Source organism: Marmota flaviventris, chromosome 5, assembly GCF_047511675.1.
Source record: "Marmota flaviventris isolate mMarFla1 chromosome 5, mMarFla1.hap1, whole genome shotgun sequence".
NCBI classification, from domain to species: domain Eukaryota; kingdom Metazoa; phylum Chordata; class Mammalia; order Rodentia; family Sciuridae; genus Marmota; species Marmota flaviventris.
The window spans coordinates 145,154,437-145,178,421 of NC_092502.1; the positions used below are offsets into that span (position 1 = coordinate 145,154,437).

The 23,985-nt window shown below is 37.8% G+C and overlaps 1 protein-coding gene across 7 annotated transcripts in view; it reads right to left on the minus strand.

Annotated features, from left to right (window-relative positions):
- Positions 1-23,985, minus strand: part of Prlr (prolactin receptor) — a 199,453-nt gene that overhangs the window by 24,160 nt on the left and 151,308 nt on the right. For 6 of the 7 annotated variants that reach the window (XM_027936284.2, XM_071612658.1, XM_071612657.1 and 3 more), the window contains 4 exons: positions 11,206-11,317; positions 4,231-4,319; positions 3,030-3,214; positions 213-336 (listed from right to left, as the gene is read on the minus strand). In XM_027936284.2, the coding sequence (XP_027792085.2) occupies positions 213-336; positions 3,030-3,214; positions 4,231-4,319; positions 11,206-11,317 (510 nt within the window). The remainder of the gene's footprint in view (positions 1-212; positions 337-3,029; positions 3,215-4,230; positions 4,320-11,205; positions 11,318-23,985) is intronic. The other variant, XM_027936285.2, reaches the window with a different exon arrangement.

Genomic DNA, 23,985 nt, shown 5'->3' on the forward strand with positions numbered 1-23,985 from the left:
TTGTTCAATTCATTCAAAATTGCTAAAGACTGTGTAGCCTCTGATAGTTCTATTGGAGATCTCTTCTATTTGATTGCTTTCAGATATGGCTATCAGCTCACCGTGACAGATAATTAATGCACAGAACAAATTCCCTGCTCATGTTCTGGCTTCCTTGAACAGATCCTTTGGGATTTCAAGACTCCTAGCCCTTTAAGATGGGAGCACCATACCTTAAGAGGCTCAGGAAGAAGTGCAGAAAGCTTCTCTGCGTATGTGTGCATTGGAGGGTGAAAGAAGACAGAACTCGTGTGCCACAGGCGGCCGAGCTGCTTTTGTGCAGCAGCATTCACCTTCCTAGAATCACAGGAGAGCAGAGTTACCCACGCTGTCACCAGGCGTGTCCTTCCAGCACATAATGGCCACTGAACCCAGACTGATGGCTGTTCTGGGAATTTCAAGAGGCAGATTTCATCCACACACAAGAAAAATGTTTAACCACTAGAGCTGTCTGATAGGAGATGTGTCGCCTCAGTAGGTAATGAACTCCTTCCCGAGATAAGTGTTAGGGGAGATTCCATGATTGTCTGTTATGGATTTTAGGAAATAAATTCCTAGTTTAGGAGGGAGTTCAGGCTTAGAATTTCTTCTGTGTTTTCTCATTAACTTTCCTTTGAACAGGTTGGAAAATAGAGCTGACTGGTGTCTTCCCATTTTGTTTTCATAAAGAGTTATGGATCTATTAAGCACAATATTCAAGATAGACACTTTGTCCTTCAAAGGAGATTCCGGCACCAGTGTCTGAGCAGTGGTCAGTGTTGATGAACCTTTTTTAAAAATACTTTTTTAGTTGTAGATGGACACAATGCCTTTATTTTACTTATTTAATTTTTATGTGGTGCTGAGGATCGAACCCAGTGCCTCATATGTGTTAGGCAAGTACTCTGCCACTGAGCCATAATCCTCGCCCTTGATGAACATTTTTAATGATTAAAACACATTCTCTGAAGTCCAGGCTAATCTTAGAGTCAGAAGGTTCCTACTGGTGGACCGTAGGAACTAGCAGACATGTGAAGCTCCTCTTGGAAGGCCTTTGAAAGGCAGCCCAAGTTTTTTCAATTTAATCTAAAGGACAACAATTGCTAAAGTTTGTTTCACATCAATTCTGTTTGTTAATATCTATTGTACACACACACACACACAAATCAGTTTAGTGGCTCAGTAATTTTGAGACATAACAGACTAAATGGATTTATTTTCCATGGGATATGTTAATACCCTTAATAGGCTAATGTACAATGGTTTTCTCCAGAGAAGAGAGAGTCTGAAATGTTTTTAAGCCTATTTTCTCATGGGATCCTTTTTGCCAGAACCACTCCTCTGATCGGTGTTCCATAAATCTCACTTTCAAAAACTATGGAGTGTCAGTAAGCTCTTCAGAAGAGAAACTTGGCAGCAACACTGTTTAGAAAAACATGTTTAAGAGCCACATGAAGGGGGTTACTGGCAGTGTGGAGGATAGCCAGGTGGCATGGTGGCCTCCCACTGCAGGAAAGGAAGAACTCCTAGAACAGGCTTTGTGAGAACCAGTGAGAGGGGCCAGCCCAGTAGGAGAGGCATTTCAGTGGAAGAAAAATTGGTCTATGGGGTCGGGTTGGCTATAAAGAATGAAAGTCAGGAAAGGGTCAAAGATAACTTCAATATCCTTGCTTTTAATACTGGGCAAACCCCAGGAACAGTTGAGAAATACAGCTGCTATTCATAGGGGCTCCTTAAAAAAATAAATAGAAATAGCTTCATGTAGATGATGGATTAGTCTTGGAAATGTTGAATTTGAGCTGCTGGTGGGTTATCATGAGATGAAAGATACCCTAGATGATCATGGAAAATATGGGGACATCTTGCTGTCTGCTCTGGGCTCATAGACATATTGTAACTCCGAGAGGGACAAAGGGTGAAGGGTAGAGGCTCTGTAAGGTAACTGGAAATGTGGTAAATAAATAAGCAGGGAAGGGTCAGATGGAGATCAGAAGTATACAGAGGTCATGAAAGCCGGCAAGTGTTAGGACCATAAGGGACAACGTCAACATTATTGGGAGGATTCGGAAATAGGGTTTAAAATTGTTCTCGACTGCATTTTTCTCTACTTCTTTCATGCATGTTCGTACTGTTTTAAGTTGCATCTGAAAAATATTTGGATGCTCCTTGGGATGTCATATGGGACTGGTGCCTCCTGAATACAAAAGAGGAGCGAGAAGGCAATGGAGAGGATGAGGCCTGGGTCTGGTGGCAGCACTCACTCGTCACCTCCTGACAGGTGCTGGAGGAGGAGAACCCTGGACTCCTGATTTGATGGAAGGGCTTCAACATATTCAGTTTATTTTAGGCCTGCTGCCTTTTTCTTTTTCACTTCATACTAGTTTTATTGGCCAGATTGTTAAGGGCAAGGGAGAACAGACCTGAAAATGAGATGCTACACAGGAACCTGCCCAGGGCATGTGTGTGGGTGAGTTGATGATCAAGACTTCAGACAAGCTCAAGACTAACTGCTCCATATATGCAGCAAGGTTTGCATCTGTCTCTTATTATCCTTTTTCCCCTTATCTGTCTCTCAGTGTCCATGAAGATCCTCAGGATAGAAATTATTTTTCGCCTCTCATCATCCCTCATCCCACACACCTGTCTCCCTGTTGCTCTGAGACCCACCTACCCCTCTCTTTCTTTCTGCCCTTTCCTCAATGCACTCCTCTCTTTCAAAACTGTGACTAATGAGAAACACACACAGAAATGTACTAATCACATGGTACGGCCACACTGCATGTGTAGTAAGAATGACAAAAACTTGTATTGTCAAGAAATGTGCAGCGTCAAGATTTTTTTTTTTTAACTCAGGAAAGTGTGGGAGTATGTCAGCCACAATCTATGTGATAGATATATATATATATAATTTTGTAACCAGAGTGAGCAAATCAAGAGTTCTAAGTCACTAACATGATTGTTTTTCATATATTCTTCTGGAGTTAAAACCCCAGGATTTTAAGGATACTTACGGGTGGCAGTGACCAACACTGACAGTGACAATCCCAGAAAAGAAATCCAGGTATCTGTTGCCTTCAGAATCAAATAGCCATTCCATGTGTCCCTGGTGCAGGAGCAAGGGCTTCTGGAAAAATGCTGTTGCCACAGGAGAAAGATGCTTCTTGTGGATCTCCAGGATATGGTTGTAGGCAAGAGACTGTAGGGAGAGGAGACTAAAATCCCTCTTTTCCTTTTTCCAGCAGTTCTTACAAGAGCAACAACAGGTCAATATGCTGATGCCTCTTCTCTCTTGCGGTTCTCTAGGGAACCAAACACAGCTGCCCTACAGGGGCTCACACCTGGCTGTATTTACCTATTCCCCTTCTTGCAAGAAAGGAGTCCTCTTAAGTAGCAGAAATGATTCTCTGTGGTCTTTTGACCCCTTTGTAGAGCAAACCAGGAGAAAGGGACTAGAATTTCTACCTCTCAATGGGAAAGCTTAGTTTTGATTTGATTTTAACTATGGAAAAGGGGGGCACTTTGGAAGTAAATCAATGTCATTTCTGTTGCATTAGTCTTTTTTTTTTAACAACAACAACAACAACAAATAAATGGAGTACTGTTAGTGTTAGTGTTTTAATTATAAAACTTTTCTCCCTTGTTTCTCCTCTTTGTAGATTCACCCTGACTGTTGATTCCATAATTTCTGATCTATAATTATTATGTAGACTAAAGGGATTGTTCTCTGTGTGTGTGTGTGTGTGTGTGTGTGTGTGTGTGTGTGAGAGAGAGAGAGAGAGAGAGAGAGAGAGAAAGAGAGAGAGAGAGAACTCACTAGTTATTAGTCTGATAAGATAGCTGTATAATTTTTGGTGAAGGACTAAAGAAGGTCAGATTATTCATTGCTTTATGAGTTAGAAAAGAAATGAGTTTTTAAAGCAAATGCATGTCGTCATGTTTGTGATATGTGTGTGTCCCTGCAATATGTATATTGTCACACATGATTTCTTACTTGTACTTTTTGACACTAGTGCATGCGCATTAGTTCATACACTAGTACTAAATGATGTAAGAAGGTTTGGATGCTCCCAGTGAATAAAAGGATAGACTACCTGGGGTGGGGCTGCTGAGTGGCAGGCAGGGCCATTTGTGTGTGTGTCCTTTTTGAAGAAACAACTGAGATCTTCCAAGGGGAACCACCTCTTTGGATTTTCCCAAAGCACTGAGTCTTACCTGGTATTTTTCAGGCAGGAAGTCGCATGGTGGCATTTTGGGTTTTGAATGAAGACCAAGCTTGGTTCCAGATATCCAGGAAGCATCTGCTGAAAGTGAAGTGAGTTAGGTCCTCAACTAAACACGACAGAGGTCTGTTTGTGACAATCACCTATAGCTACCTGAATCAAGGTCCTTAGGCAATTTTGTTTCCAGTTTTATTTATTTATTTATTTATTTTTAATTTTTTATTGTTGGTTGTTCAAAACATTACATAGTTCTTGATATATCATATTTCACACTTTGATTCAAGTGGGTTATGAACTCCCATTTTTACCCCGTATACAAATTGCAGAATCACATCAGTTACACATCCATTGATTTACATATTGCCATACTAGTGTCTGTTGTATTCTGCTGCCTTTCCTATCCTCTACTATCCCCCCTCCCCTCCCCTCCCCTCTTCTCTCTCTACCCCCTCTACTGTCATTCATTTCTCCCCCTTGTATGTTTCCAGTTTTAAAAAAATCATTTGAATCAGGCTTTAATTTGGATTTAAAAACTAAGATATCTCAATAATAAATCTTCTGGGGCATGGGTAGATATTTCCTCTCATGTCTAGTTCAGAAAGGCTGCAAGGGTACTGGGGGAAGTCACGGTTTCTCCCACTGCAACCCTCACAGTCTTGGGAAGCCCAAGTCAAACTCCCCCTAGTGGCTCCCACCCATGTACTATGGTCCTCTCTTTAGTTGGCAAGACCTCTGCTAATGCTGTGTGCCCCCAGAGTCGGTCCACTTTGTCAATAAAGGAGTTTCCAGGCTCTGAAAAGCCTACTGCCAGAGTCCCAGAGCACAGTGGCTCCTGATAAGTGTGAAATTAATGGCTGTTGGCTCTTCTTATAGGGAAATAGGTGTTAGGCAATGCAGTGTCAACAAATACCTGCAGATAGATCTGGAAGACAAAACCTCCCAAGCAAAAGGCTGACAAACTGCTGTGACAAAGGGAGAAAAGTTGAACATTAAATGTGTGCAGCAAGGAGGAAGCTTAGAATTTTTATAGATGAGCCTAAGGTGGTAAGTTAATTTCCTTAAGGTCACCACGCTAGTTCGCTGAAGAATGAGAATGGAATTGCAAGCTCTGGCTCCCAGCCTACTGCTGGCTGTTCCTTGCCACTGGTTGGCCACCTTTCACTGGTTGGCCACATTCCTACTTTCCTGCCAGCGCAGACTCTGACTTCTCTGTAGCAGTGGGATGGGATAATGGAATCAGAGACAATCACAGCAGGAAGAGATGTCTGGAGAGCTTGTAAGTGCTCTTGGAGAAGAATGCTCCTAATTGTGAAGATCCAAGGTCAATATCAAGATAATTTTGCAGGTAGAAATTGCTGAGGAAGCCATGGTTCTTAAGCAGTGTGAAGGTCTGTGTGCCTGGATGACATGCCCGTGTTTTGCGTGACCAACTGTGAAGTCACAGTCCTGAGAAACACATTTGGATTTAAAAACAATTGTGTTTTTCAATGAAGTGAACAATTGTGTTTTTCAATGAAGCTGGAAAGGAGCACTTCTGTATTTTCTTTCAAAGAGATCCCACTCACTTTTCAGTTCTAAATAATCACTAATGTCATTAATTTGCTCTTACTTTAAAGCAAGTGGCTTTTAGTTATCTGTGCATAGAGATGACAAAAGAATAGCTTAGGATTTCTGAGAATTTCACCTTTTGAAAAGCTTTTTATTGTGCCTCTCTGCATTAGTTACTCTTCTGAGATGGAAAAAAACTTTTTGAGTCTTTCTGAGAATTCAAAATCCCTTTACTTTATCTCATTTTCCTATCTGTAAAATTGGAGTTGCCCATTGAAGAAGTTATATGTTCTCTTGACTCCAAGGTTATAGGATTTATGAGTGTAGGCTGGTGGAGGAAGACAGTTGGAGAGAAAGACTTGATAAAGAAAGCAAGAATTTTAAATTTTCATTCATTCATTCATTCATGTACCAAGGAGATAAGCATACGATGGTGCCGTGAAGGTTATAAATAAAATACATAAAACTGTGCCTGAAGAAATGGAGGAAAGAAAGAAAGGAAGAAAGAATGAAAGAAAGGATGAAGGAAGAGAGCAGAAAACAAACAAGGAAAAAAATTAGTCAATAAGTAAAATAAATCTATAAAATACCCGAAAATCTCTTTCCTGTCATACCATCCACTTAATAAATAAAAACTCAAAAATCATTGTAATGATAATGATAATTAATGGCTTAAAATGAAAATGCTTTAGTTTTTATTATTTTCCAAAAAAATTTTTAAAATCTAAATATCTAGATAAGTATATGCAGTCTTTATTCAAAATAGCCTGTGTTTCCAGGATAAGAACTGAGGGTTAAAAAAGCTTTTTCTCATATTCTTGGAAATTGTGCATGCCTATGTTCAAGTAGGTATGGGTGTGGAAGGGGTTGGGTGGGGGAAGGGATAATTGAGATTTGGGTTAATCCAGTTGAATTCCGGGTCTATTTCTAAATAGGTATTTTTATGTCTCTTTTTATTGTTTTAACTGATCTGATATTGCCTTTTTAGAATAAAAACAAATGACAACTGCTGATTTTCATCCAATTTAACAATTTCTACTTCAGCTCACACATATAGCTCAAGACATTAAAAGAGAATTCAATTCAGGGAATAATATCTCTCTAGTATAACAAAGGTCAATTGGGTTTAATTTCTCAGTTGCTTAATTCTCACAGAGAATTCACAGCAGACCATATTGCTTTCTTTTCCTGAAATCACATCAAAATGGTAAAACTGTTGGGCAAGATAAATGAGAGAAATCAATTTTTTTTGTGGGCCTTTGTAATGGTAAAGATTTTTATAACATCTACAATCAGTTTTCAACTGAGAGTATTTACCAAGGGCTTCCTCACCCTCACACACACAAAAAATAAGTTTACAAAATGCTTGAAAAACACACAATGCATGCAATGTGCTTTATTAAAATGCTAATTATATCTGATTTCTGCCAGCATCTTAGGTAACTACAACGCACTTGTCTCATATGGTATCTTATTTGATACTTAGGATAGCCAATGAGTTAGGAAAGGCATATTTTTACCATCTACCCGTCTTGGAGCTGAGACAATGACATTAAATGTGAGGCCTTGCCTGTTTTTGGGACCTTCACACTGTTGAGAATCTGAGCTACCTACCTTCCATGGAGGCTTGTTGAAACTGCTGGGGTCCAGAGTGAGGTACAGTGACTGGTTAGAGGAGAATTATTTTTTCTCACACCCTTCTCCTGCACTGGAGCTTCCAGATCCTTTCCCCTTCATAAACTGTCTCTCAGTTGCAGGGGATACTCTCTGTTGCTGCTCTGTATCATCCAGTCCCTGACAAATTCTATAACACTCTTATTTCTCTGCCCCATTTTATGTACTCAGAGCAAAACACCAGGTAAATGCCTCCCACCAGTGAAACCCTTATCAAGCTATTTCTTCCAGATATTATGGCTACTCCTGCCTGGCCCTCCTTGACCCCTCTTCATGCCCAGTCCTGTCTACCTCCTCAAACTCCTGTGGGTGATTTCAGCCCCTTCTCCCTCTTTCTGCTCCTTCTTGTCTTCCTGACACATGCCCTTTTGCTGGAGTTATAGTTGTTCACAAGCAAGAGAGAGCTGCCTGATTCTGGACTGGTGGGTCTTCCTTTCCCCACTTTGGGAAGTGAGCCTTTTCTGAGATCAGTAAGGGGTACAAGCAGGAAGCCTCCCTTTGGGGCTAATTTTATTTTTTTTTCTTATGGAAATGGACATTATTTACCATGCATGCACTCTCCTGTGAACCCCTTGTTTGTGAGAGAGAGGACCTATGATAGGAAAACAGCACACTGGAGCACATTCCCCACCTACCGAGAAACTATATAAATTTTGCAGCCTTAGCAATTTTAAACAGCACACCAAGAATTTTTTCCATTCTTTATACTGAAGGCAAATTGCTTTTATAACTTTGTAAACATCTTTAGCACAAAGTGGTTGTGCCTATCAAGATAGGCAAGGCTGAATATTTTGTGTATATCAATATCATTTAGTAGATATGTGGCTATTACAAAATTATGGCTTATTTATTTCTGCATTTGACAACACTTAACACGTGGAGGTCTTATCTGCTTCAATCCTTCATTCTATTTTTCTATTTTCTTAGCTTGACTTGTTTTTACTTATAGTATGTATCTTTATATTGGATTAAAATATATATATATATATATATATATATATATATATATATATATATATATATATTTGTTTATCTTGGTATTCCTGTCTCACCTCTGGTATACACAAGAAAATGGATTTTGTCTTGTTCATTGTGGCCATGTCTGCAACAATGTGCATAATAGATGCTCAAGTAATTTGAATGTACATTTTGCACATGGTAGGTGCTCAAGAAGTATGCATTTATTGCAAGTGCTAGTGTTCTGTGCAAGTCCAAGTGTATGTATTATGAGTGTGCATTTGAATGAACAAACACAAACAGAAATATTTATAGGTATAGTAGACAAGCAAGTAGACACAAAGGCCCCAAAACTTTTTGAAAGACTATGTGAAGAATGTGGCATTCATGTCTATGTGGCACAAGTTTAACAGATTACTTCTCTGTAGTATGCTTGGTAGAACTGCATCTAGCAGTTCCCAATGAGTTGATCAGATCTCTAGGCAACAAAAAGTACATGAAAAATGCATAACACCACTACTCATTGGAAAGTTGCAAATCAAACCACCATGAGGTGTCACCTCACCCCAGTTAGAATGACTAGTTTTTAAAACAGCAAAAAATAATAAATACTGGAGAGGATGTAAAGAAAAGGGAATTCGTATCCACTGTTGGTGGGAATGTGAACGAGTATAGCCATTGTGGAGAACAGTATGGAGGCTTCTCAAAAAACTAAAAATAGAACTACTATATGATCTAGTTGTCTTACTTGTGGGTACAACCACAAAGGAAATGTTATCAGCATGTTAAAGAGATACTTGCATACCCATGTTTATTGAGGTACTCTTCACACTAGCCAAGCTATAGAATCAACTGAAATGACTACTGGCAGATGAATAGATTAAAAGAAGGTGGTGTATATACAAATGAATATCATTTAACTATAAAAAGAATGAAATCCTGTCATTTGCTGCACAATGATTGGGACTAAAGGACATTGAATTAAGTGAAATAATAAAATAAGTTAGATACAGACAAATACTGCACATTATTTCCCCAAACTGCAAGCTAAAAATACTGATATCAAAGAAGAAGAGAGTAGAACAGTGATTACTAGAGGCTGGGAAAGTGGTAAGGAGAAAGAAGGGAGATTGGGGAAAGGGTATCAAAAAACAGACAGGAGGAATGAATTCTGGTGTCCTACAGCACAGTGGGATGAACATAGTCCACCACAGCCTAAATGTCATGAAGAGCTAGGAGAGAGGAGTTAAGAGGTTCCAAACAGAAAGAGATGACAAGGATCTGGAAATGACAATTGTTTTGATCTGATCACTCTAGAATGTATATATGAGTGGAATTATATGTGTGAATATGTATGACTGTTGTATCAATAAAAAATAAAATTACAGATTAAAAAAACAGAACAACAACAACACAAAACCAAAATAAAAACCCTCTCTAGTTACCAAGCCTCACTTGCCATTTCTAAGTCACTGGCTGCTACCATTAGCCCAGCTCAGAGACTGGGGTAGAAAAGGGGAAAGGGCCAATTGAAGAGAGCATTATCGCTCACTTTGTGAATTACTGGTACTTTCAGCATAATTTTCCCCTTACTGAGCATAAAACTCTGGTATAATTCTAACTCCTTCTGAGAAAACGGGGTTAAATGATGTCCTGGAAAAACCTTATGAATTAGGGAAAAGAGAATTCTAACTCAAAAGGAAGAGTGTGGGTAAAATTGGGCATGGTGGGATCACTTTCATTTGGAGTCAGACAGATCTGGTTTTTAATCTCAAATTGTCACTTCCACGCTTTTGCTTTTGACCACAATTCTTCTTATTTTTTTGTTCTCTGTCTCCTCATCTGTGGAATGGGGTTATGGTATTTACTAACCAGATTTTGTGAAGGTGAAAAAAATAATATGTTGAAAGCATCAGGCAGGTATTCACAAAATTGCAATTGTGGGGTGGGGGCGTGAAAAAGGAGAGAAAGCAAGGAAAGAGAAACAGGAAAGACGAGGGAAAAATGAAGACAAAATTGACCACGAGGGAGAATGGAAAATGGTCCCCTTTGACCGTTTGGGGCCTGTGGGGCACAAGATGCTACTCTGGCATAGAAACATACAGACAGCTGCTTAAGCTTGTGATGGCAGGAAGCAAGTGGTTAGGATGTAGTGGGGCTCTAAGAAATCAAGATCCATGTGAAAATCACCAGCACGTAGGATAGAATTCCACCAATGTCTGGCTGCCCCAGGTCTTCTCACATTTACTGTTTCTGCTGCAGAAAGAAGAGAGTCTGAGCAGAAGGGGAGAGCCTGGGGTCTGGTCCTGGTGTGCCTGGGTGACTCTGGGCAAATTTACTGCATTTCTGAGTCTCCTTGTCAGTAATAGGGTGGGTGTGGGGTGAGGGTACCTCCTAGGGGCAAGGTAAAGATTTGTGAGGATATGTCTTTAAAATGGTCATCCCTGGGCATCTATATATTGAATTTAATGCTTTAGTTTGAATTGCTTTCCCTTGATTACTTCTTTATAATACATCTAAGATAGCATGCCATTCTCATTTTGACATTGTGTATAGTCAGGTTTTATTATCCATGGATTTCATTTCAGAACAGAGGGGGCATTAGAAAATATTGTCTATGGAAAGGGGACACGGCATAAGACAGGATGGGAAATCACTGTTACATGCTCAGTTTCTAAGACCCCATCCAGCTCTTACATTCCCAATTCCCAGACAACAGACTCCAGAGTTTGTGCCTTCCCTTCTTGCTGACCCTCTGCTGACCCATGTACCCCTGGTTTCCACTCACGGCTCAGCGAGGGACACAACTTGGAGGTCCTGGGAGAGGAGGTCTCCAGGCACAAGGCTCTCCGCAAATATCTCCAGGCTGAAGTCATTTCTCCCAGGCAGGAAGCAAACTCCTGTAAAAGCAGGTCAGTGGGAGAATGGGCTCCAACTGCACACTGACCAGCTGGACTTTGAGATTAGGAGGGGGAGGAGGCTCTAGAAGGGGAGTGCTGGGCTGGTGACTGCCAATGGCCTTGGGTTAGCTCCAGGGCTTGCCATCGCCTGCAGTAGTGCCTCAAGAGAGGAGAAATAGGGAAAGTGGTGGGGGAGGTAGCGGGAGGAGGGGGAGAGTGAGAGAGGAAGGAAAGGGGAAGGGAGGGAGGGGAGGAGGGGGAGAGTGAGAGAGGGAGGAAAGGGGAAGGGAGGGAGGGGAGGAGGGGGAGAGTGAGAGAGGGAGGAAAGGGGAAGGGAGGGAGGGGAGGAGGGGGAGAGTGAGAGAGGGAGGGAAGGGAGGAGGGGGAGAGTGAGAGAGGGAGGAAAGGGGAAGGGAGGGAGGGGAGGAGGGAGATGGAAGAGAGAGGAGGCTAGGCCAGGTGGTTCAACAAAGCAAAGGTTGTTTGGACTTGTTTTGTTTGTCCTATATTCCAGCTGGTTCTCATTAGGTCAAGCTTCTCTCTGCAGGCGGCTGGTGATGGGTGCTGGATGAAGATCAGTATGAATTTGAAGGGTCTAGAAATTGAGAAATCAGGGAGGTCAATAAGAGTGCCAGGAAGAGGGTCTCTAGAAAGTGAATGAAAATTGGTTTGGGGGTCTTAGAGAAAAGAGAAAAGAGTAATGGGGAAGGAAGCATTCAAAGGGACAGAGGACAGGGTACCAAATAGCCTGATAAGGACCTGGTATATATGGATCCTCTTAATTGCCTGAATGAGGCAAGGGGTTGCGAACTGGGGAGTTAGTGTGCTTTATTTCTATGATATTTTTAGTGTTTTAATTTACCATTCATCACTCTGGCCTCTTTCTAACTCCAATCTCCATAGGCAACTATATAGTGGGTTTATATCTTTTTGTTGGCATCTATTCTTGGAAAATGTGTATTGTTTGGAGTGAATGCATTTTCAATTTATGCGATATATCATCTTTGTCCTTTCCTCCCTACCCAACTCAGAGCCATGTTTTTAAGATGTAACCAGGTTGCTATGAGTTCATCTCTCTGAGGTTTCCAATTATTTCAAAAAATGAGAGTCAATTCATTTTGCCTGGAACACTTAAGGGGGATAGTGACAAGGTAATTGGATCTAGAGGGGACAAGGAAGTGGGGAGGGATAGACCCTGTTGATCTTGCAGAAAGAACAATTGACTTGATTATATTCTTTACCAACACCTGGGAAACAAACTTTTTACCCCAAGTGCCCACAGAAGATGGGGGCAGTAGGTAAGCACAGAGAACATTTTAAATTCAACGTGAATTGTCTCCCTTTGCCTGGACTTCCTGCTCCTAGCCCATTCTGCTTTGGGGGTTGTGTGATCAGGCTGGTCAACTCCTGCAGGAGTGACCCAGGTCAGTGAGGCCAAGGGACATAGCCTCTCTCTGGGAAGCACAGTCTGTCAGGCTGTTAGGCTGTGGGGAGCAGAAGTTGAGTTCCTGAAGTCTGGTGTGAGCTGTTGAGCTCTCCTGGGCTTTGGTGTTTGGTGACGGCCTGTTTCTCATGGAGGTCACTTTCGCATGTCCTCACATAACAGATGGAGCAAGCAGGCTTGCTAGGGTCTCTAGGTAAGGGTAAGAATCTCATGGATGAGAATGCCATCCTCCCCCAAGAACCCCTCAGTACCACCACTTCCAAGGTTAGGATTTCAACATGTAAATTTAGGGGGATATATACATTCAGATCATAGTAGGCACTATTCAAATATTTCTCCTGCTCTCTTCTTTCTTTTCCTTCTGATAATTCAATCACACGTATATTACCCCTTGTGAAATCATCTCACAGTTCTTTGAGGTTCTATTATGAGGGTTTTTTTGTCTTCTCTTTTTTCTCTCATGCATTTCTTCTTGGGAAGTTTCTGCGAGTTTTTAAACTTAACAAATCTTTCCTCAGCCACATCATCTTCTGATGAGCCCATCAAAGGTATTCTTCCTGTTACAGAATTTATGATTTCTTGCATGTACTGTAGGCTCTTTCTTGGAATGTCTATCTTTCTGCCTATATTGCTCATCTGTATAATATTGTGTATTTTTTTTTCCATGGGAGCTTTTAACTTAGTAATCATACTTATTCTATATTGATAATTGCAATACCTGTGTCATATCTGAGTCTGCAGCTGGTGCTTATCTTTTTCTCTTCAGACTGTGTTTTTTTCCCCTAACATTTTATCATCCCTTGTAATTGTTTGATAAAAGCTGATCATGTTGTATTTGATAATAGCATCTAAGGCAAATAAACCTTTTGGGTGAGATTTTATGTTAATCTGGTTAGGAATCAGGCTAAATTTAGTGTTTGCTCCAACTGTAGGTGCCGCAGGATTTAACTTCTAGTTTCTTTGCTTTTGTATCCCCTGTTGTCTTTGAGTTTCCCTAAAACTTCCTTCTTAAAAAGAATTGGGGTCATAATGGAATGAAATTAGAAATCAATGATAATATAAAAAAATAAAAACTACTCCGACACCTGGAAACTAAATAATATGCTACTGAATGAACAATGGGTTGCAGAAGACATCAAGGAGGAGATTAAAAAAAATTTGGAGGTTAATGAGAACACAGATACAACATATCAAAATCTCTGGGACACTATGAAGGTAGTTCTAAGAGGAAAGTTTATTGCATGGAGTTCATTCCTAAAAGAAGAAGAAGTCAACAAACAAATGACTTAATATTATCATATCTCAAAGCCCTAGAAAAAGAAGAAATCTAGTGTAACTGATGTGATTCTGCAATCTGTATACGGGGCAAAAATGGGAGTTCATAACCCACTTACAAAGTGTGAAATATGATATATCAAGAACTATGTAATGTTTTGAACAACCAACAATAAAAAATTAAAAAAAGAAGAAATCTACACCAAAAGCAGAAGAGAGAAAATAATTAAAATCAGAGCTGAAATCAATGAAATTGAAACAATTGAAAAGATTGACAAAACAAAAAGTTGATTCTTTGAAAAAAATAAATAAAATTGACAGACCCTTAGCCATGTTAACAAAGAAAAGGAGAGAGAAAACTCAAATTGCTGACATACATGATGAAAAAGGAAATATCATGACAGACACTACAGAAATACAGAAGATAATTAGAAATCATTTTGAAAACTTGTACTCCAATAAAATAGAAATATTGAAGGCATCAACAAATTTCTAAAGTCATATAATTTACCCAAAGTGAATCAGGATGATGTACACAATTTAAACATATAAATTTCAAGTGGCAAAACAGAAGATACCATCAGAAAGAAGTCTACCAACCAAGAAAAGCCCAGGTCCGGACAGATACACAGCTGAGTTCTACAAGACCTTTGAAGAAGAACTAATACCAATACTCTCCAATTTATTTAAGGAAATAGAAAAAGAGGGAGCACATCCAAACTCATTCTATGAGGCCAATATCACCCTAATTCCAAAACCAGGCAAAGACACATCAAAAACAAACAAACAAAAAACTTCAGACCAATATCTCTAATGAACATAGATGCAAAAATTCTCAATAAAATTCTGGAAAATTGAATAAAAAACATATCAAAAAGATTGTGCACCACGATCAAGTGGGATTCATCCCAGGGATGCAAGGTTGGTTCAACATATGGAAATCAATAAATGTAATTCATCAATAGACTTAAAGATAAGAAGCATATGATCATCTCAATAGATGCAGAAAAATCATTTGACAAAATACAGCACCCCTTCATGTTCAAAACACTAGAAAGATTAGGGATAACAGGAACTTATCTCAACATCATAAAGGTTATCTATGCTAAGCCCCAGGCCAACATCATTCTAAAGAAAAATTGAAGGCATTCCCTCTAAAAACTGGCATCAACAAATTTCTAAAGTCATATAATTTGCCCAAAGTGAATCAGGATGATATACACAATTTAAACATATAAATTTTAAGTGGCGAAATAGAAGATGCCATCAGACAGGGATACCCTCTTTCTCCATTTAACATAGTTCTTGAAACACTGGCCAGTGCAATTAGACAGATGAAAGAAATTAAAGAGATACACATAGGAAAAGAAGAACTCAAAATGGCACTATTTGCTGATGATATGATTCTATAACTAGAAGACCCTAAAAGTTCCACCGAAAACTTCTAGGATTAGTAAATGAATTCAGCAAAGAAGCAGGATATAAAATCAACACCTATAAATCAAATGCATTTCTGTGTATCAGTGACAAATCCTCAGAAAGGGAAATGAGAAAAACTACCCCATTTACAATAGCCTCAAAACAAACAAACAAACAAACAAAACCCAGGAATCAACGGAAGAGGTGAACGATCTATGTAATGAAAACTAAAGAATGCTAAAGAAAGAAATCAAAGAAGACCTCAGAAGATGAAAAGATCTTCCTTGCTCTTGGATAGGCAGAATTAATATTATAAAAATGACCATACTACCAAAAGCACTATACAGATTTAATGCAATTCCGATCAAAATTACAATGACATTACTCATAGAAATAGAAAAAGCAATCATGGAATTTATCTGGGAAAATAAGAGACCCAGAATAGCTAAAGCAACCCTTAGCAAGAAGAATGAAGCAGGTGGCATCACTACCCCAGACCTTAAACTATACTACAGAGCAATAGTAACAAAAACAGCATGGTATTGGCTCTAAAACCGACTGGTAGACCAATGGTACAGAATAGAAGACACAGAGACTAATCCACAAAATTACAATTATATTATATTAGACAAAAACATGCACTGGAGAAAAGATAGCCTCTTCAACAAATGGTGCTGGTAAAACTGGAAATCCATATTCAACAAAATGAAATTAAACTCCTCTCACCATGTACAAAACTCAACTCAAAATGGATCAAGGACCTAGGAATTAAACCAGAGACCCTCCTTCTAATAGAAGAAAACATAGGCCCTAATCTCCATCATGTGGGATTAGGCCCCAACTTCCTTAATAAGACTCCTTTGGCTCAAGAATTAAAATCAAGAATCAATAAATGGGATGGATCCAAACTAAAAAGTCTCTTCTCAGCAAAAGAAACAATCTGTGAGGTGAATAGAGAGCCTACATCTTGGGAGCAAATCTTTACCCCTTACACATCAGATAGAGCACTAATTTCTAAGGTATATAAAGAACTCAAAAAGCTAAGCACCAAAAAAGCAAATAATTCAATCAATAAACAGGCCAAGGACCTGAACAGACACTTCTCAGAAGATGATATACAATCAATCAACAAATATATGAAAAAATGTTCATCATCTCTAGCAATTAGAGAAATGCAAATCAAAACTACTCTAAGATACTATCTCACTCCAGTCAGAATGGCAACTATTATGAAGACAAACAACAATAATGTTGGCGAGGATGTGGTATGCTCATACATTACTGGTGGGACTGCAAATTGGTGCAGCCAATATGGAAAGCAGGATGGAGATTTCTTGGAAAATTGGGACTGAAACCACCATTTGACCCAGCTATTCTTCTCCTCTGTCTAAATCCAAACGACTTAAAAACAGCATACTACACAACCACATCAATGTTTACAGTAGCACAGTTCATAATAGCTAATCTGTGGAACCAATCTAGACTCCCTTCAATAGATGAATGGATTAAAAATGTGGCATATATATTACTCAGCAATAAAAGAGAATAAAATCATGGCATTTGCAAGTAAATGGATGGAGTTAGAGAAGATAATGCTAAGTGAAGTTAGCCAATCCCAAAAAACCAAATGCCAAATGTTATCTCTGATATAAGGAGTCTGATTCATAGTGGGATAAGGAGGGGGAGCATGGGAGGAATAGATGAACTCTAGATAGGGCAGAGGAGTGGTAGGGGGAAAGGAGGGGGCAAGGGGTTAGAAATGATGGTGGAATGTGATGGACATTATTATCCAAAGTATATGTATGAAGACACGAATTTGTATAGAACCAGAGATATGAAAAATTGTGCTCTATATGTGTAATAAGAATTGTAATGCATTCCACTGTCATATATAAATAAAATATTAATTAAAAAACTTTAAAAAATGGAGTCAGTAGTTCTTTTAGCTATAAACCACCATTATTATAACTAAAGACCTAAAATGGGACTGGTCTCAGTGTTTAGTGGGTCTGTGTCTCTGGACTGTGACCTTCAGAAATGTTTGTCTGGTAGTATAACTTAAAAACAAAACAATATAAAGCAAAACATTCCTGTTTCTTCCTTCCTTCCTGGTATCAAGGTATTTCTTTGAATACCTTGGATTTTCTACCTTGGGTGAGAAAGCAGATTAGAAGGGCCTAGTGCAGGAAGAATGCCCTTCCCAACATAGGGCAAAGACATTTCCCTTGCAGAATAGATCCTTGCTAAAGTGAAGGCTCTGAGCATGTTGCATAATGGTGATTACTCTCTCTCTTTTTTTTTTTTTTTTTGGCCAGAGTGAAGAAGATATCTTCATCTTCACAATCTGGTGATGTTCCATAAAGGTTTGGGGGTCCCCTGACCTTGGCAACTAGAGAGTTCTTCTTATTTTCATGCTAGTAATTTGTCTTAAGTTACTATTTAAGTGCTCTTACTATTTATGGCCTCTGTGGCTTCCCCTTCTGGTAAGCAGATCTTGTCTGCAACTTAGCATTTGCCTGTCTCTAGATTTCAGAGTCATAATTCATTTTGAAACTTCACTTTTCTGGTGGCTCCAAGAAAAGTCATTGATTTTAATTTATCCATCTTCTTCTTATTGCAAGAATGGGAGTGATAAATTTCAAGCTCTTTTCATGTTGAAATTGAAACTGGAAGACTCTCTATATTTTATTTACCAAGTCCCTATTCATGGGTAGCTAGATTTTCTCTAACATCCTAGGACATAGAATTGTGTGTACCTGACTAATTATTTTTTCTTTGAATAAGTTCTTTCAAGAAGCATCCTTAGGTCAAAATTTGTAAACATTTTAAATGCACCCTAGTAAGATGGCATCAATTTATAGTTCAACTAATATTATAAAAAAAACTGTTTTCCAAGATGTTCATTCTTTTGACATATATAGAATTATATGATATGCACTGAATCTGAAAATTGGGATGAGGAGAAAATTTAAATTTCATCTAGATCTTAATTCTCAGCCTACTTGGAATATCAGTTCCAAGTCTTACCCAAGGTTCACAGTAAAATTCCAATTATCTCTTGAGTTATAAGGAAATATAAGAGGCTGAATCTCTTCACTTGTTTCTTCTTTGGGCTGATCAAGTATATAATTTGCTCCTTTTCATATACTATCAGAGATGAGGAACTATCTCAGTTTACACAAATGGTAAATAAGAGGAGCAGAGTTTTCAATCCCTTGAAGTTCTCTGTTTCTCAGAGATTGAATAACTTTGAAGGCTCAGAATATATTTCTTCACTCAGGAAAAATATTGGGGTTTGTCCTTTAAAAATATTTTCAACTGGGAAAGCATTGTTATGTTAATAATTGAAGGGGAGAATTTTTACATACAGGTTAATCAGTGGTTTATTAGTTGAGTCCTGAACATAACTGAACTTTGCTTTTTTGCCTGTAGGCCTTCTGCCCATAAAAGAGCAGGATTCAGTTAAGACTTTCGAAGGGTAAAAAACTGTCTTTTCAAATTGTTCATCTTCTAATTCATTTAGGAGTTGTAGAATTGAAGGAAAGGATTTTAAAAAAAAGAAAAAAAAAGAATTTCAGGTAAAATGTAATTTACATGAAACCTCATTATAGTTATTCCATTTCAAAATGGACTATGAAGAATGGTGTGCATGGGGCATTCAGATTGAGATTGACAGGTGTGTAAGAAGAGAATAACCAAGTGGAGATGTGATTCAGAAACTGTACCTATTAAGGTTCATGCAACACTCATTTTATTGAAACATGGTGCAAAATCCAAGTCCTCTCATTTATTCATTATGACTGAACAAAAGTCTCGTGAGAATTCCTGGACTTGTTACCTTGTAAAAAGCCATCTGGGACACTTAGGGCTACGTGGATTTCCTTAGCTTTCCCACTGGATTTTAGTTCCCAGAAGGGCTTAGAGTGCATCCATATTGCTTGCTATATTCTCACACAGTGTTTAACACACAATGCTTAAGTTTTGTTCAATAATGCCTATGGCAGATGCCTGATGAAAATTGTTATTGAGGAAGATTTGTATTTAGAAGGGAAATGTGACAAATCCAAATGATTTTCTCTTGGATAGAATATATGGCAGAAATTTTTTTTGAAGCTAAGCCCATCTTAGCAATTGAACAGCTAAATTCTCCAGTGGTTCATATTTTTGAACTTTACAACCAATGCACAATTAATTCTTCCAATCATAGCAGGATGGGATTTCTTAGAATTTGGCTATGACTGTGGTTATCTCTTCATGAGGAAAGAGCTTCCCTTACACTTGTGGCCCTCAGGTACAGTGAGTCATCTGACAAGGATCTTTAGTTGTTTCCAGTTCTTATTAAAAAATTGGCTGTTGTGAATTGTGCTGCCATAAACATTGATGTGGCTGTGTCCTTTGGGTATAGACTAAGGAGTAGGATAGCTGGGTCAAATGGTGTTTTCATTCCCAGTTTTCCAAGGATTCTCCGTTCTGCTTTCCATATTGGCTGCACCAATTTGCAGTACCACCAGCCATGTATGAGTGTACCTTTTCCCCCACATCTTCACCAACACTTATTGTTGTTTGTATTCATAATAGCTGCCATTCTGACTGGAGTGAGATGAAATCTTACAGTAGTTCTGATTTGCACTTAGATGCCCTTCAATAGATGAATAGATAAAGAAAATGTGGCATATATACACAATGGAATATTATTCAGCATTGAAAGAGAATAAAATCATGGCATTTGCAGGTAAATGGATGAAGCTGGAGAATAGAATGCTAAGTGAAATTAGCCAATCCCCCAAAACCAAATGCTGAGTGATTTCTCTGATTTAAGGATTCTGATCTATAATATGCTGGGGGTGGGGGGTGGAGAATGGGAGGATTAAATGAATTCAAGATAGGACAAAGGGGAAAAGGGGAGGGTCATGGATAGGGAGGGGACACAGGGGTAGGAAAGATGGTGGAATGCGATGGTCATCATTACCCTAAGTACATGTAAGAAGACACGTAGGATGTGACTCTACTTTACGTACAACCAGAGATATGAAAAATTGTGCTCTATATGTGTACTATGAATTGTAATGCATTCTGTTGTCATATATAACAAATCAAAATTTAAAAAGAATTGGCTGATTTAAAAATTCAGATTGAAGAAGAAAAATAAAGGAAGGGTGCCACCATCAAATCAGAAAAGGAGAACTGTCTAATCACCCAAAGGATAACATTCTTAACTAGAAAGAGAAAACCATCTAGCTACATGCAGTTCATAAGCACACCTAAAATATGATGACATAGAACAACTGAAAGTAACGGAACAGAGATTTCCCACCCCAAAGAAACTGCATTAACAATGTTAGTATCAGAAAAAAGTGAATTTTGTGACAAACAGACTCATTAAGGACAGAAACAATTATATTTAACAATGAAAAAAATGATTCATTAAGAGTGTTCAATATCTAAGTCCATATTTATCTAACAATATATTCACAAAGTATATAAAACAAAACTGATAGAATTGTAAGAAATAGGAATTTCCACAATCCTAGAAGATTTTAACTTGCCTAAATCATCTGAGGAAATTCTATCTCAAGCAGCAAAAAAAGGAATATCATAAATGCAAAAATTCTAAAGAAAATTTTAGCAAATTGCAAAAGTACATCATGAACAAGTGAGGTTTTTTTTCAAGAATGCAATTTAACCTTAAAAATATTCTCTAAAGTAATTCTGTATAATTAAATTAACACATTAATTAATTAACAGTGAAAAGCCATGTGATCATTTCGATAGATGTAGAAAAAAATTATAGGAACTTTTAACACCAATTCATTAGAAGAAACTATTAGCAAACAAGGAACTTATATTAAGGCATTTCCTTAATATAAGTAAGGGTATGCGTTAACACCTACATGATGCATTACACTTAATAGTGAACATTTAGCAGCATTCTCTTTAAAGTCAAGAGCAAGAAAGAATGACTCTTCTGTTACTCTGCTTCTATTCAACACTGTTCTCAATGGGCTATCCTAAGAAGTAGATGAAGAAAGAGAAGAATGATAAACAAAAAATATCTAAGTTGTTACTTTCTGATAACATAATTGTAAATATGGACAAACCTAAGAAATTATACAAATTATAAGAACTAATTATTAGGGTTCAATAAAGTTGCAGCATGAAAAATTAATATTAAAAAAACAGTGGATGTTTTTACAGATCAGCAACAACTGCTTAGAATAAGACAGTTTTTGAAAAGATGGCATTTACAATAGCAACAAAAATTACATAGTACCTAGGAATGAATCTAGTACAACACATAGAAACATTGATGAAGAGTAACACAAATTTTTATTGAAGACCAATGTAAATAATGTGATTGATATACCATGTTCATGACTAGAAAGACATAATGTTATAAAGATGTAACTTCTCTTGAGATTAATACATAAAGTTAATACCCGACAATCTAGTTTCCAGCACAAGTTTTTAAGAAACTGTATCAGCTTGTCTCAAAATGCACATGATGAGTAAGTAGGTAACAACAGAATAATTTTGAGGAAGGGTATGATGATATGGGAATTAATCTACCAGGTAGCAAGTCCTTGCATAAGATATGATAATAAAATAGTGGAGTACAAGAGCAGGGATAGACAGACAAATGAACCAGAAAAAGAAGCCCCATATGTGGAATATGGGGCTTATTCCACATATGTGGAATCCCAGAAAGTTCTCATAAAAGGTAAGCAGATAAAGGGTGAGATACTCAAATACAAGAAATGAAAATTAAAATAAAAACAGCGTATCATTTTATGTTCATCAAATTGTCAAAAATAAAAAGATCTAGACAGCGCCAAGTAATGACAAAGATGGGGAGAAATGGAAAATATACACTCATGGCAGGGGTGTCCAATTGTACAACTACCTTGGAGAGAGAGCGATTAGTCAATGTTTAGGAATGGCTAAGGTATGTTATTATACAACCCAACAATACTACCTCTGGGTTTATATCTTGGAGAAATGAAATCTTCATAGGAATGCTCATTACAAGCATTTAAAATAGTGGAAATAAAAAGTTGATTCACAGAACATTAATAAATAAATTGTGTACACGTATCCATACACCCAGCAGATAGAAAGAACAAACTGAAGTTATTTGTGCCTTATAAACCTAATGCTGCATGGAAATAAATCAAGGTTCATATAATAATAAGTACAATAGTAAAATTCATAAACATTCCATATAATTAATTATATATATTATGTATGGATACAGAGTTATAGTTAGGAGGTGAATGCATTTTAAAAATAGACAGGAAGGCTATACATCAAGGAAAATAGAATTTGTTGAGTGATATAAATTACATACCCATGATGTTTCATTTGTTAAAAAGATATGGAACAGATAAGGAAAATATTAATATTTATGAAACTTGATGTTCATAAATAGATCTTTGCTATGTTTTTAGTGTAATTTTCAAGTGTTTATGAAATAGTCTAGGCAACAGATGAAAGATCATAAAAGAGGATTAAATCACAGTTGGAGTTTGAAGTGAAGATGCAGAGTAATTCTAGGTAGAAAGAAGTGAACAACAACCAAAAAAGTCAGTCTTTGGCACTGAGATTTGGGGCTACAGCTTTATTTAGGGAAGTTGACTGTAACTTGGTTTTGGAAACTTTCCTTTTGATTGTTCTCAGTTACTCCCAGGAGAAGATCCAAGGAATTTCTGGGTGCTTCCAAGCCTGTTTGCACTTTCAAAGCTCAGGTCTGGCAAATGAATAAAGACCAGGGAAACACGAGGGCAGTACAGAGAGAAGATGTAGAAGTTAGCTAAGTTGGAAGCAAGGTTTGGTTTTGACTTAGAATTAGTAGGAATAGAAAATCAGAGAAGGTGTTGAAATATGAGCAAAGAAATTTGTGCCCGGAAAAACAAACAAACAAAAACAACAAAATGCCAAGGATGAGTGTCCTAAGATAAATGTTTTGGCATGTGTCTGCATGTTTTATTACCAGAGAGGTTTAGAATGTCATTTCCCCCTTTCTTTTAAAAAAATGTGTCCCAAGATGTTTTGCTGAATCAAAAACATGTCTCAAATTCTGTTTTTCATATAATCCAAGTTTCATACATATATGTATAAAAGACCCTCCAAAAGCCATTGCTCAAGAAATAATTTATTAAGTCAACTTAAAGTAGGCATTGTTACCATTGCAAAAGCATTTGCTCTGAAAAAGGATTGAAAAATGCATCATAAAGTTACATAGTTCAGCAACAATATCAATATTCATCTTGTAAAGTAAAACTACTGGCAAATGTCATTTAAGCTTGCCTTGTAATTTTTAATGTTTTATAAGGAGCAAATGTGTCACCTTAAAAATGTACCTGTGGCATTTACAAATTCTTTCAAATACATTTATAAATACAGTAATAAAAATTCCTGAGCTCTGTTTTCTTATGCCAGTGTTCGCCAACACACATCCATGTGGTGTTTTATTTGACTGACATCCTCTAGCTTTTTCTTTAAAAAATATTTTATAGCATTCATAAAAATATCT